General features: G+C 31.5%; 1 protein-coding gene across 2 annotated transcripts in view; it reads right to left on the bottom strand.

The window, feature by feature from the left end:
* The window catches only part of LOC126835578 (A disintegrin and metalloproteinase with thrombospondin motifs 9-like), an 84,230-nt gene extending 71,068 nt beyond the window's left edge, over positions 1 to 13,162 (bottom strand). Inside the window, exon 1 of one of the 2 annotated variants that reach the window (XM_050568250.1) lies at positions 12,733 to 13,162. In XM_050568250.1, the coding sequence (XP_050424207.1) occupies positions 12,733 to 12,967 (235 nt within the window). In that variant the 5' untranslated portion in view covers positions 12,968 to 13,162. The remainder of the gene's footprint in view (positions 1 to 12,732) is intronic. The other variant, XM_050568251.1, reaches the window with a different exon arrangement.
* Positions 13,163 to 14,358: the final 1,196 nt, after the last annotated feature.

Genomic DNA, 14,358 nt, shown 5'->3' with positions numbered 1-14,358 from the left:
AAAATCGTAATAATAGTCACAACAAAAATACTTCGTTAGCTCTTTATAAATATAGTCACTAAGTAAAAGAAAAAGGCATAAGTGTTTTAACATAATATAATATTATGTAATCTAAATTAGTATAGTATTATTTATATTACTGGGATTGAGACTGGGACTCGCGTAAATTTTCAAACAGCCCATATGAGTTGTGGCTAAAAAAAGTACCTAACGGTTCAAAAATGTTGTAGCTTTTTACTTGTAACTAAGCCCTAAGGAAATATTCATCAGATATATTTTTTCTATATACAATTTACAGGGCTACACAACTTGATCAATCTACTGACACCTTATGTGATTAATTCTGTCCAGTCGATCGCTCACAAACATTGCGCAATACTTAGGTAAAGGGTAAAATGTACATGGGTTTAATGGGAATGATCTGCTTCGGCTCGGTGGTCGTGAGTGCTGTTTTTTTTATTTTTTACTTAGCTCCGTGCTTCAACCATGACGCTAGATAATAATACTATTATTTGATTACGTTGATATCCATTGATTCTATGGCGACGCGTTCTGTAATGTTCCAGGAAAGAAGAGTAAGAGGAATTTATTAAAAAAAAACCGTTCAATCCATGGGGTTCCAAGTTGATTGTTGCGTCGTTTTCAAACACATCCAGTGTGTACGGCATTTCCATAAGACGTATAATTAATTCATGTTTAATAACATTAAACAAAATCGAACCGATTCGCCTAAAACAGCTAATAACATAGCAGTGAAAATATGCGCGGTCTATAATTTTATGACAGCTTTGGGATCAATAATCAATTGAATTGTTACCATTTTTACTGTTGTATTGTAACAGTTAGCCAAAACCCATAACGCACATATTCTACGTTATTAATGCTTTAATTGAAACTCAAATGTCTATTAAAAGTATAAAAATATTTGTTTGTAATCGACAACTGTGTATTGAATATAATAATTCATAAAATATAACAAAAAAAAGTGAAGGTTTGTATGCAAGGCGAGTATCATTAGTGTTATAAATTAAGATCTTATAATTCATGTTAACTCATTATAATTTGATCGGCAGGTTCAAATGAAATCTGCAAATAATTTAAGATTTATAATCTTCATTTGTAGGTAGCGACGATATATATTATCTATGATAACTTTAAAACTAAGAATAATTTTTTGATAAATTTTGAATGATACGAACTATGCATACTTAATTACTTTCAGATCTTAAATTTTTTAAATTTAGGACGGAAAATTAATGCTTGATAAAAATACTTAGTATACTAAGTATATTTAATCTATGATAATAAATACTACACTTTACCGTTATTCACGTCATACATTATAAACTTTAATAACTTTAAAACTATTTATTCAAAACTGGTTATCGACCAGTCAAAATATTCAAAAAATTTTTGTTAATTAAATGCAAGTACCCATTTAAGTTTCAAAAGTTGATATCGCTCTGAAAAAAATTTAAAGATAAAATTTGAATATTTTCTATTATTGTAAAGTATCTTCATAAAGAAAAAATAATACAAAATAGTAATTATTTTATGAGAAAATGAGTGTCAAGCCTTAATGAATCATCCTGTATAGCTGATACAAGAACAATATATTCATAAATGTTTGTAACATTCTTCTCGTCTAACCAGGTCTTAATTAGGTTGTAACATACCTATTAGATAAGAATATGTATTTATTTCTAGATTTTGATTTATACATACAATAATTACTTGGGCACAGTTATGTCCATTCGGGGTCATAGCTTTGGCCGTCTTGAGTAACTATCGTCTATCATGCAACACACTATACTACAGTACTTATATTAAATATACTTAGTATACTAAAATATAGTACACTAGTGTACTAAGCATAGTACAGTACACACTATAGACTACGGAATAAATTTTCTTTTATTATTCCACGTCAGAAAAAAAAAATATTGCTTTTTTACGCGCCAAAGTATAAACAAAGACAGACTTTCTTTTTAAAAATGCTTAAGGTGTTTTTTGTAGATATTTCTAAATTGTCGATTCCTCCAATGATAAATACTAAAAATATACATAATAATTTGTAAACTGATTGAAATATGGGCACGGGCAACCTAAATTTAAATAATATTATTTAGGACGATTGAACTGTTTAAATGTATTGCACAAGCCATTGTTGACCTTGCTTGTGACCATTTGAGGACGAACCCGATAAGACACACGCAAATTGTGACTGAAATGGCAATTTTTTTTTTCTCTTTCTCGCCCAACAAATAACGCTGCAAGTTCCGGGTAATAGCGAAACGCTGACCACATTTTATGCTGATCGGTCACACCCGATGGTTTTCCATTCATTCGATGGCCTCTAGATCCCATTCAACAGCAAAGTACTACAACACAAACCGTATACACTTCACTAATGTGTATCTATGTGTATCTATTGTAGTATGTATACAAATTTAGCATCTTGTAAATGTATAGTATTTACGGTATAGTAATTTCATTTACTTTATAGTAAATTAATTTACTATAAATACTACTATAAAAAATACAAGGAACATGTTATTCGAAAACTTCTTATAACCGTTTACCGCTTCTGGTCATCGGATAGTTTAATAGAAATTATTCCATAAGTATCCAATGTAATTTCATATGTATACTAATATATTAACTTTAAATGACATAATAAATATTTATAGTAAGATATATTGTATAAATGATATGTATAAGCATTTTTTTTTAATTTGTGTTCCATTTTTTAATTAACATTTAGTAATATTGTAGTTTTTTTTTTAGACAGATGTGATTTGAAAAATTCAAGATTTTCACTGTATAATTATTTTAAATTTAGGTATTTTGTTCAAATTTCGTTTAAAACTATTGCTTTTCGATCTACACTAAATTAGGCACATACAATTTTTAAGGGAAAATGAATTAGTGCTGATGCATAAAAACAATATATAATATTCAAAAACTATAAACGAACAGAGAAGAGTATGCTTGATATACAGGTGACAAAAGAAAAAACAAAACAGTGAACAGTTATTATGTAGGAATCAATTATTCCTAATTGTTAGCAAGGAAATAGTAAATATAAAATTATTAAATAGTCCTAATAAATAACGAGAGCTAAACTAATACCTTAAATATCATAACGTTTAGTCTTTAAAATTACTACGCAGATTTAAGTGCATTTAATAAAAAATAACTTTTAGTATGTCAATTCTAGCATATGATAATTGTTTTTAGAATAAGTACTTAAAATACTTACAATTACGCATTATAAAAATAATTGTGTATGGAGTTTATTTTTATAGTATTTTCTTTTTAAATACGATTATCGAAACATCTTAGAACTTTTGAAAATGGCGATAAAAAACTATAAAGTCGCTTGATAGGTCTTGTGTGTTTTTGGTTACAATCAATCAACGAGTCGCTGCGCATCTTGAAACGATTTACGGTCATTCGCATACAACGCGGGCGTTATTAAGAATAACAGCAGCTAATGAAATTTATGCGTTCGGTTTATTATATCGATAATTATTATTAATAGTTATTCCCTCGATTTCCATTCAAAACATACGCAGAAACGTTCTCGCTAATAACTGTCATATCTTCCAATCTAAAAACCGTATTTCTTTCACACCATCTTTGATCTTATAGATAGAATGCGGGTGCCAACGAACGCTCACTATTTCATTTCGACATCCATTAATTAACGTGTAATGTATATTTTATAATTTAGATTGGAAAACTATGGTTGTGAATGTATACTTAAGTCCATCAAAAATCAGCTTAAGCTATAAAGTAGCCATACTAACACCAGTGGTCAACCACAAAAAAAAAATATTAAGAATTAAATAGAAACGCACGCAATCGAATTAAAAGTAACTTCATGTCTGTTACATGGACCCTCTTACGAATAACAATATACGATGAACATTTCCACTTGAATTAAATGATGTCAGTCTTATCAGGAATGAAATTAAGTGAAAACTGCAATTGTGTCAAAGATTCCTCATTATAAAACTACGACCACTTCAAATCCTATTATAATTTTTAAACCTTAAATGTAAATCAAGCTTGTCTCTTTTAAAACATGTATTTCCAATTAGAATACTATGCGCGCTGTCGAATAAAAATAAAACACTTAATCGAACAAATTGTGTCATATTATCTATTACATTTAAAAAAATGTATGAAAATACTTAAAACTACAAAAATAAAGTTTTTAGTCATAGTCATACAACTATGATTGTTACATGTTACACGATAGATATTAGATAATAAACAATTATATTGGACATGAATTTGAATTAGCCTGTTTCAAAGTTTTTTAATAGCGTTGACTTAAGTAACGTTTTCATTAACGATTTGTTCCTTTTTATTTATACATAATATAACAGCTTTAAATTATGTATGATAATATCTGCTATATTCAAAATGCTATAGACAGCTGTGGTGGCGCTAGATTGATATTCCAAACATTTTCCCCAGTTGGTCATACATAATATTTATCCAATTCCCTCATTTATTGTAAGTAATACAAATTATATTTTCAATCTAGTTTGATACGTTTGCTTGAGTAATTGCCGGATGTCTAAGTTACTTGCAAGTAATATGATAAGGTTTGAAAAATAAACTTATAAACTCTTGGAAAATAATTAAATTCTTAGATGTTCTAAACATTGATATTCGATAGGTAGTACTAATTAACAGCATTATTATATTATTTATACAAACAGTAAAAAGTATAAGAAAATCAAATTGTAAGCATACAGTACGTGTGTCAAGTTTCTCTGCTCTGACCGGAAACGGTTGTGAAATATAAATTGTACTACCTACTTGATTCGGAGAAACTGTACCCATTAATTATTACTACGATATACATATAATATAATTATGTTTATATACACTACACAATTACATATTATATTATGTATTTCAAATGAATATTTGATAATTTATATTACAACATTCTGTTGTCTGTAGTATAAATGTCGATATTTAATTTTGGTAAAAAGATTATAAGATACGAGTATCTGATTAGGTCTGATTAGGTCGTTCCATGTATAAAATCTACTACTGAAGTTATCTAGATTGAAGGGCAGTGTTCCGATGGAGAACATATTTTATTCGTTTGACAGCGTTTTACATATAATGTTATAATATATCTGTCACGATGTAATAAAACGTCAGACTTTATAATTAATGTTTTTTTAAAGGATCGGTAATTATCACGTTATCTACTTTTTACCAATCGCATTGTTAATAGATTGTACACATAACAAATATATTTTTTTATCATATTATTAACATTTGTCCCACACCCTTTTTTAAAAATTCTCATTTCTTTATTAGGGTAGTCGTCGTGCTTGTCGCATATATTTTCAATGGCACACAATGAGCCGGACAATTAAAATGAACCCCTTGTCTTGTCTGTAGGTTTTCTACACTGGGTTTCTTTGGGTCTATTTTCCAGACGACTATGGTCGATCATTAATCATTTGACACAAACAAATTACGATTCTTATTTGACTTCTGAAAACACACAAAATAATATCCTGGTAGAGCTTATACCTAAATGACAGCTGCACATAATACTTGTAGGTAAAAACCATGCGGCAGAAGCCTTTTCTTTTCTTAATTTGTTTAGACTTCTACCTAGTTGGTTCTATGCGTTAATGGTCACTAGTCTAAAATATATTCTAGTATACCTACTGCAAGCATACATTACAAACAGCAATTAATTAATTTATGAAACAATTTTGGGAGTGACAAAACTTTTTTTAGCTAATTGTTTTCTTACTTGAATGTATTAAGTAGGTACTCCAAGTATATAAATAAGAAATTATTGACAGCGTTGACATTCGATTAAAAATACTTTTATAGCTATTAACTCGTAAATTTTCTTATAGGATTTATGTAAATAATAAGATTGTAATTGTTTTAAAATTTAAGTCAACCATATAAACCAATAAACAATACACTTAAGCGTGTCTAGTATAAAAAATAATATACTTACTCGTATATCATAATAACCTTCTCTCTTATAATACACGATATTCATAAATTAATTAGGAAATAGATGCTCAATCCGTTAACTTGTCAATTATCAAACAACGGTAGGATTGATAATAGTAATAGGTGGTAATAAAGTACAAAGTTCAACACTACTTTCTCCAATCGTTGTTGAATGATTACACAACAAACATTGTGTCAATATTTATTAAAACTTAAGATCTTAAGACTTAAAACGTATAATAAGTTATAGATAAAAATTATTTCTTCTATAGGACACATTTTATGTTCAATACAAAGCTGGGAAGGTATCGGTTTTAAAATGTGTGCTTTTTGTGTTCGTATACTATTTAGTTTGTTACTAATCAAGAGATTTTTTAACAACACCTCAATCGGTCATAGTTATAGTTGGATAGTATACTCTGAACGGTCGAAAGTTATTAGAAGTCTTATATAGTTTCATGACATATTTTAACTTGTATTAAGAACTATTATACTATTTTCCTTTATAACATGTCGTTTTCTGATAAATCTACACACAATTTGTATTACCTACTAGTGTTTAGACTCTAGTGTATTTTAAACTTGACTGGTATTATTCTTGAGTTTTATGATGAAAAGTCGTGTTGTAATAGTATTATTAACACAGCGGGAGAAGTGTCTATGTTCATCCCGCTTTGTCTTCAAAACAAAACTGGTTGATTAAAACATCATAGCTAATATCATAATCAAATCTCATCTGCCAAGATGTGAATTCATGTTCGACTGCAAAGAATTACAAGGGCATTATATAACAACTATAATAAAATTCCAAAAAAATATGATATTGAACTACACATAGTACAGTGCATGGTTTAAAGATTATAAATATTACTTTTTTAATATTTTTATTTGAAGCTGTGTTCCATTCCCAGATTTCCTGGGAATATTCCTGACAACGAAAATGCGAAGATAAACTAAAACAATTAACAAACATTACGCTTATAAGTTAGAACTAACTTACCGTCTAACTGTTAAGAGTAGTGGTCTTATAAGCTGCGTTTTAAGCTTTAATCATATAATTATGTATTCGAAAGTTCTTAATAGTGTTTTTGGTGTTTTCTTTCATACAGAAACGTAAATGTATTTATTTGAAATTGTTGAATTATGACTGGGATTTTTTTATTTCCTTATAATAAATAATTTAAATCCACAATTAATACTAATACGTTTGGTTCTAGAATAATACACAATAGGTACTCGTATATCTTATTTTTAATAGATAAAAAATTAAGTTAATCTAAAAGATAAATATTTAAATTTATATGATTGAGTGAATTGGAACCGAAAAATAACTTGTTAAATTACCTTAACGCTTAAACCTCTACTAAAATTAACAAGCGTTTATGATGTACAGCTCAATTTTAAAATTTCGGTTTGACGCTACGGTGAATTACAAACAAAATCAGCACTATTAGCAAATTCACACAACAATATTTTCTATTTATGATCGATGGATGTAAACTTTTTATATTTCTCCCCCAAGTACGTTTTGCGTAGACACTAGCCAGCATATAATATGTTGACCATTAATTTCGTCTCTCAGACGTCGTCTGGACAGTAAGTGGACTGGCGAAATGTGTTACAGTAATAAGACGTTATAACAATAATAACATTATGTCAGTCGTGTAAATTGATGGCAGGTCGTTTCGTTCAGGGCACCCACTTCTGTTGTTAAAAATGTATTTTTTATTATAACATATTAATTTTATTATTTTTATATTTCACTTCAACTCGATAGTATCTATAGGTATTAAATATACAAGAAGTTGGTCGAGGGTGTTCAGTGCACGAGCCTTATGGCAAATCTCATCCTTGCGTGTAAAATGCACGTCGGTACTCCGCTGACCTACCGTCCTGGTTGATTGCAATTCTGTTAGGAGCGAAAACAACAATAGTAATAAATACATACTACTTTATTTTTATATCGACTGATTTATCACGTACCCACGATCGCCACTTTTAGCGGAAACAATAGAATTGTATTATTATAACGAGTAACCAATGTTACTTGTACGTATTGCATATATTATATAACAATTTACAAAAAAGTGCACGACCTTTACCGCGTTAAAATTCGCAGTTACCACACGAGACAAAACGGGGCTATTCGTTTTAAAAAATTAATAATATTAAACTGTTACGATGACGTATATGCAACTTCTTGATTACACACTTTCGACGATTACCCTAGACTCCGGTAAGAAAGGTTACATAGGAGCTGGAGAATCTCACGAGAGAGAGAACAAGTATTACGTTGCGCCAATTTACCTTTAGCAATATGTCGCATTTTAAATGTACACGGATTGACTATTAGGTTCACTAAACAGAAATCCATAGGAACAAAAATCAAATTAGTCTATAATTTGCGTTCTAATGGACTGCGTAATTTCAGGTAGTTAAAACAAAACTGCGTTATTTTCGACTACACCGATTAATACCTATAACTAAAAACCATTTTATAATGTACGGATGACGGAGCCCATTGTTATAGGTGCTATCTACTATAACATATTATATTACATTACGCCGCAAGCCGTCAAAATCGAATAAAAAATACCTTCACAGCTTCGTATCGATGCCAAAACATATTTTTCTCAAAAGCAAACTTAAGGCTGAAAAAATGAGAGTAACTTTTTTTACTAAAGTGATCAATGTTAACTTTAAATCTGACTGGCTCTACTGGACATTTAATTAAACTTAACCCGCTGGATATTGATATTGAAGTTAATGGTATTTATAGAATACCGTCATTTCGGTTACAACTATTGGCTTTGTAATATTATATAATGTTATACCGGCGTATATTATACAACCTACGACCACGGAGACGATCGTTTCAGACTACAGACAGCAGCATAACGAGTACATCAAATCTAGCACACAACACAGCACTGAAGATGAAAGATGAAAAGCTTCCGAAACGTTTTGCAAAGCTAATATGTAAATATAGTTGTAACCGAAAATTCTGTAAATACCTAATTTAAACATTACATCCTGTACAAATTTAAAAAATGTTTAATTAATAATATTCAATTAAAAATTTTAACAAAAATTTTAAAAACTCGTTCAGTGTTGTAATTATAAAGTGTGCATTAAAAAAACCATATATTTCTCATTTATTGAATGTTATAGTGTTTGAAAAAATGTTAACTAAAACATATATTATATAAATGTTAAAAAAAAATATGTTGGTCATATGACAAAAATAAGTTTACAGCGCCACCGATCATCATACTTCCATCTACACTCCGGTTACAACGAATTGTTGAAAACTGAAAATCGTTTTTATTTGCCAGCTCTCTTTGTAAATCATTTCATATAATTAGGTTGACATCTATGCATTGTTAACAATAACATAAAAACTGGCAATTTCCCATAATATTTAAATTTAAAAAAACTTTTGAACAAGAATTACATACGCTAATACATCCTTGGCTTTTTCTTTTATAGAAATTCATAATGTGAAAGCATCACTTTATAGAAAAAGGAATATTTGTGGTTATATATTAAAAAAAAATAAAATATTTAAAACATTTTACACTTTAGGGCATACACGTATTTCGGTAGCAATAATTTCATCATTAGACTAAGCCTCAGTCTGTTGTGGACACTGATGATTATAGCATTGCTAATAAAATAAGCGTATACACTTTAGAGCAATTTTTTTGTGGTTAAGGTTATTTAATTATTTGATTTCATTACCATTACTGTTAAAATTAACAGCGGGGTTGTAACTTGAACTAACAAGTATATATTTTCTGAGATAGACCGATCGGCGTATATAGATCCAAGATATATAAAGTTAATAATTCTAATGTTAATTTCACGTACTCAATAATTTTACGAGGAGTGTGGTAGCGGATTCTCTGCTAACTTCTTAGCTAAAATAAAAGAAGGCCATACGTCCAGTCTGCTCCCTCTCCCCCAAAAATTACAAAACTAAGTACCTGATTTTTTTTAAATAACATCAAACGCGCATGGGCTATATTCAATTTATACTAGTTTCAATTACACAAGTAAGACCTCGCCGAGGAGCCACGTAAGAGTCGTTATTCCGTGCTAAAGGTCTAGTCGTAACCTGGAGGTTTTTGAACTGCCCGCCAGAACATAATATTATGTATTATAGCACATACCATCCGTGGCCTTGTGCGCTATGTGAATCGTACATAGTAATAGAATATGTTCTACAATATGCAATGTATATAGGCACAGAGATGAGCACTTGGCGCGGTGTTGAATGAACACGGTCTGTACTCTGTTCGTTCAACTTGGTGATTTTTTAGCCGTTGTTGCACGCAGACCACGCCCACGTCTCCTGGGTGTCTATAAAGAACGCGTTCTGTCTCGGGCAATAATCAATTGCATTTGTATAGTCACAGCGGCGGTGGCAGTGGAGGTGTATAGTTATAGTAATGACCTTAGTACACAACAAAAACTAATATTTGCATAACGTGTGTACTGTGTTATATAATATTGCACACGAAAAGCTGTCATACTTCCTCATCCGGCCGCGATTATCAGCCGGAAAATTGACCAAAAATCAAAATCGCTTTGGGCGTCAATTAAAAATAAACACTCGACCAGATATTTGCAAATACGTCCGTAGATGGTTTTAGAAGATAAGATAATTCACTGCTAGTAGCTAAAATTGTGACTTGCACACGCTATTTAATTAGTGGTAGGTATATTGTGTAGTACCTACGTAGTACTTCGAAGTATAGGTGTCAGTATAGGCTCAAGGATAAAAAAAACAAAATAATAACCCACATTACAATTTTTGCAGTGATTAGACACGTTTGGGTGTAAGACGTGGTGCGTTAATATTTCATCGATAAAACATCCGAGTGAGAAATTATATGTGGCTTATTGCCAGGACCAAACAAAAAAAGAAGTTAAAAGAAAAAAATTGTATAAAATCGATTCGGTAAAGTATTTGTACTTAACAGACAATGCCAGAATCACTAACTTATAGTCCTTAATGGCTTTCGTTACTAGACGCGTATACGAATGGACTTAAAACGGACGACGCGACGGTCTAGTGTTGAAAAAAGCACATAATTAATTAAGTCATGCGTTATACTTGATTTTTAATCGATTTTTCGGAACAGACAACATTTTGACTTATTACAATAATACTCGTATTACAAACGTGTATAAACTTAATAATGCAGCAAAAATCTATACCGAAAAATTCTTAACATCTCAAATATTTAAAACAAAAATAAATGCCATTGGTTTAATTTCAACATCTATAAGACAATCTAAATTTTAGATTCAACAAAGAAAAAAATATTTTAAATCAGACAGCTATTAGGTAATGAAAATGAATAATGCTTAATTTATACATATTTGAGTCAGTGGAATATTTTGCGGGTTATCCTATACAAATATTTGTATTGTTTAAAACGCCCAATAACATATTATAAAATGTTCACAATTAAAAAAAATATATTTTTGTTATAGTACAACTTTTTTTATAATTTGTGTTTGAGATAGCGATTGAAATGACGTTAAAAAAGGTTCAACCGATTAATCGGCATATGTGATAATTAGTTTTGGTTAGGTTAGTTATTTTTTATGTAATTAACTAATAACTGATTAAAGGAGTTCTATAGCTCATAATGAATTTAAAAAAAACGAAAAACATATTATGCGAGAAAAAAAAATATTGGCAACGACAAATCTTAAGGACTTGTACATGTTTATCAATGGCGGATCTATGTGATTCGACTACTTTATTAAAATTTTCGCGCGCTGTATGTTAATATCCATAATATTATACTCAACACAATAATATATTGTTCTTAGATTTAAAAATGCTCAACTCACAAGTAATGTCACCGTAATAATGTTGTCGTATTATGTTTTTTCTAGATTTAAAAAAATATCTACAATTAATATTATTTAAAAATAAAATAATGTCCTCCGATCTAGTTTATCAGACACTAAAAATGTCTTATTTCCAAAATAAATCTACTAATAAGGGACTTAACAATTAAAAATATAGAATTTATGTAACTGTCTCAGAATTTACAAGTCCCTATAAAATAACCATGGACCTCGGACGTCGGACTTAATTATAATTTATCCGTTTTTAATAAGAACGTAGTATAATGCAAACGAGATCTACAGTATGGTCGTTACTTTTTGTCTATGTACTCTGTCCAGCGGTCGTTTACGTATAGGTGAGAACTAGTATTAGTAACGTTTTTTATTCGAATTAATTCATTATGAATGACTGTATCGTACTTTGTCTTGTATCTAATCATTTATTTCAGTAAATGCCGCGTCATACCATTTTATAATTAAATAATAAATTATAGTCGATTTTCCGATAAAACTTGGTATAAAGCATTTGGCTCGAAGTTAAAAAAATAAAATTACATATTTATATTTAATATATCTAATTTTTACAACGAAGTGGTTTAGCCTTTTTTTTTATAGAACTATATAACTCAATGGGGTGCAAAACTTTATCAAAATGTTAACTAATTTAATGTTTGATAAAATTATTAAAAATGTATACTACATTGGATTTCAGTGTTTTCCAAATATTTTACTAAAAACATCAATGCTAAAATTTGAATAGAAACGTTTTACACGGGGAGGGGACATCTGATGGGAATGGAAGTAGTGTGGTGCCCTTCTTAAGGATTTGATAACAGAGTAGGTACTCACCAGCTTGCAAATCGAACGAGTCGTCCAAGTTTCCATTGTCGCCGGTGTCGTTGACGGCCACGAATTCGGTGACGATGTCCAAGTAGCCGGCGGAAGTGGACGTCCCGTAGCCTACGGTCGTCCACGCCACGGCGGCCATCAGCGTGACGGCCGACATAACGGACAACGAAGCCACCACAGCGGCTATCAGCGGCCATTTGGGAACTCGCTCGCGGACCACCGTCTTCGAACTCATGGCCTCGGCCGCGAATCGATTGACACCCGGAGGGATCTCCAGCGTGCGGGGGGGCGAGGCTTAAGAAAATCGAAAAATTAACCGCGCGGTACTCGGCCGAAAAAATAAAGAAATTGGCAGTACCTTTTTTTATTTAAATTTCGGAGGGAAACGCACGCGCATGTGGTACAGGGCAGTTGAACCGGCACAGACCGCGTGTACCACCGACTGGGCGCCCGAGACACGGGCCACATGCATAAGACCGCACGCGCGCTGCCGATGTACCCCCACTGCCCGGGACGCCGCGCCGCCAGACTGTCTAAATATCGCGCGCACGATGACCTCCCGAGAGACGCACCGCCGTCATAAGTTCCTCGCGAATCCACATGTCGCGTCGCCGTCATGTGCTCTTTTTCGACCATAAATGCTGGTTACGGGTTACCCAATTCGAGAAAGAGAAAAAACACCAATAAACCTGTGGGGAAAGATCATTGTTTTACTCTTCTGCAAATAAAAAACCGCGACCTATCCATTTTTCTATGATTTCAATAGAAATTATGTTTTAATTTTACTTCAATAGAAAGTAATGCAGACGATTAATGGCGATAAGCAACTCTATATTTTTGAGTTCATATTATGTTGTAAAGACACCTAGCTATCCAGTTTCTAAAACACGCTCCTCCGAAAGAAGATCCTGACTCATAGGCAAATGATCCGATTTTCAATATTATAATAGCTTCGATTAGCTCCATTACAACACAAAACAGGTAATGGCTCAAAAAAGAACCCTAGTGAAGGTGATATTTACTTATTATGTTTTATATTATGTGTGTATATTAAATAGATTTATTGAGTGATAAAATAACGTAAGGCTCTTTATTTTTAATAATCACAATTTTGAAAATTTTAATACTGTGTGTTGTAATAAGAGTGTCTGATAGGTGTTTTATTAGGTTTTTTCGTGAAACTAAAATCAGAGATCGTTATTGTAAAAAGTCTTCCTCGTTGAAACAAAAAAATAATATATTGAAATCGTCAAGAAACCATCTCATAATGACATGAGAAAGTCAAACTTGATACGGGTGGCGGATGCTTCGCCGTATCGTAAATGTAATAATGCAGATGTATGGTATCATGGTTGTTTTTATTCAACGTAAATGATAATTATTACACTTAGGTATAGGCGAGGGCAGGACTCAAAAGGATTAGCCACTCACACTGGGGAAATGGGCACGTACTTGGCCTCACAAATGGGGATCTATGTTCCTACCGTATAAATGTGTCGGGGATATGATGGGGTGACTGGCCGGAACGTAGGGCAGCTCTAATAAGCGCCTACGGACTTGAGTCACCGGGAGGACAGCGCAACTCGATTAAGTGGCTCTGTAAAGTGTTCGCCCTGAGATAGGACG

Source organism: Adelges cooleyi, unplaced genomic scaffold, assembly GCF_023614345.1.
Source record: "Adelges cooleyi isolate 19-005CV unplaced genomic scaffold, UGA_ACOO_1.1 ACOO_flye_CR_arks_rails_tigmint_CR_PRNA_23, whole genome shotgun sequence".
Taxonomy (NCBI): Eukaryota; Metazoa; Arthropoda; class Insecta; order Hemiptera; family Adelgidae; genus Adelges; species Adelges cooleyi.
This window is presented reverse-complemented; position numbering and strand designations above follow the sequence as displayed.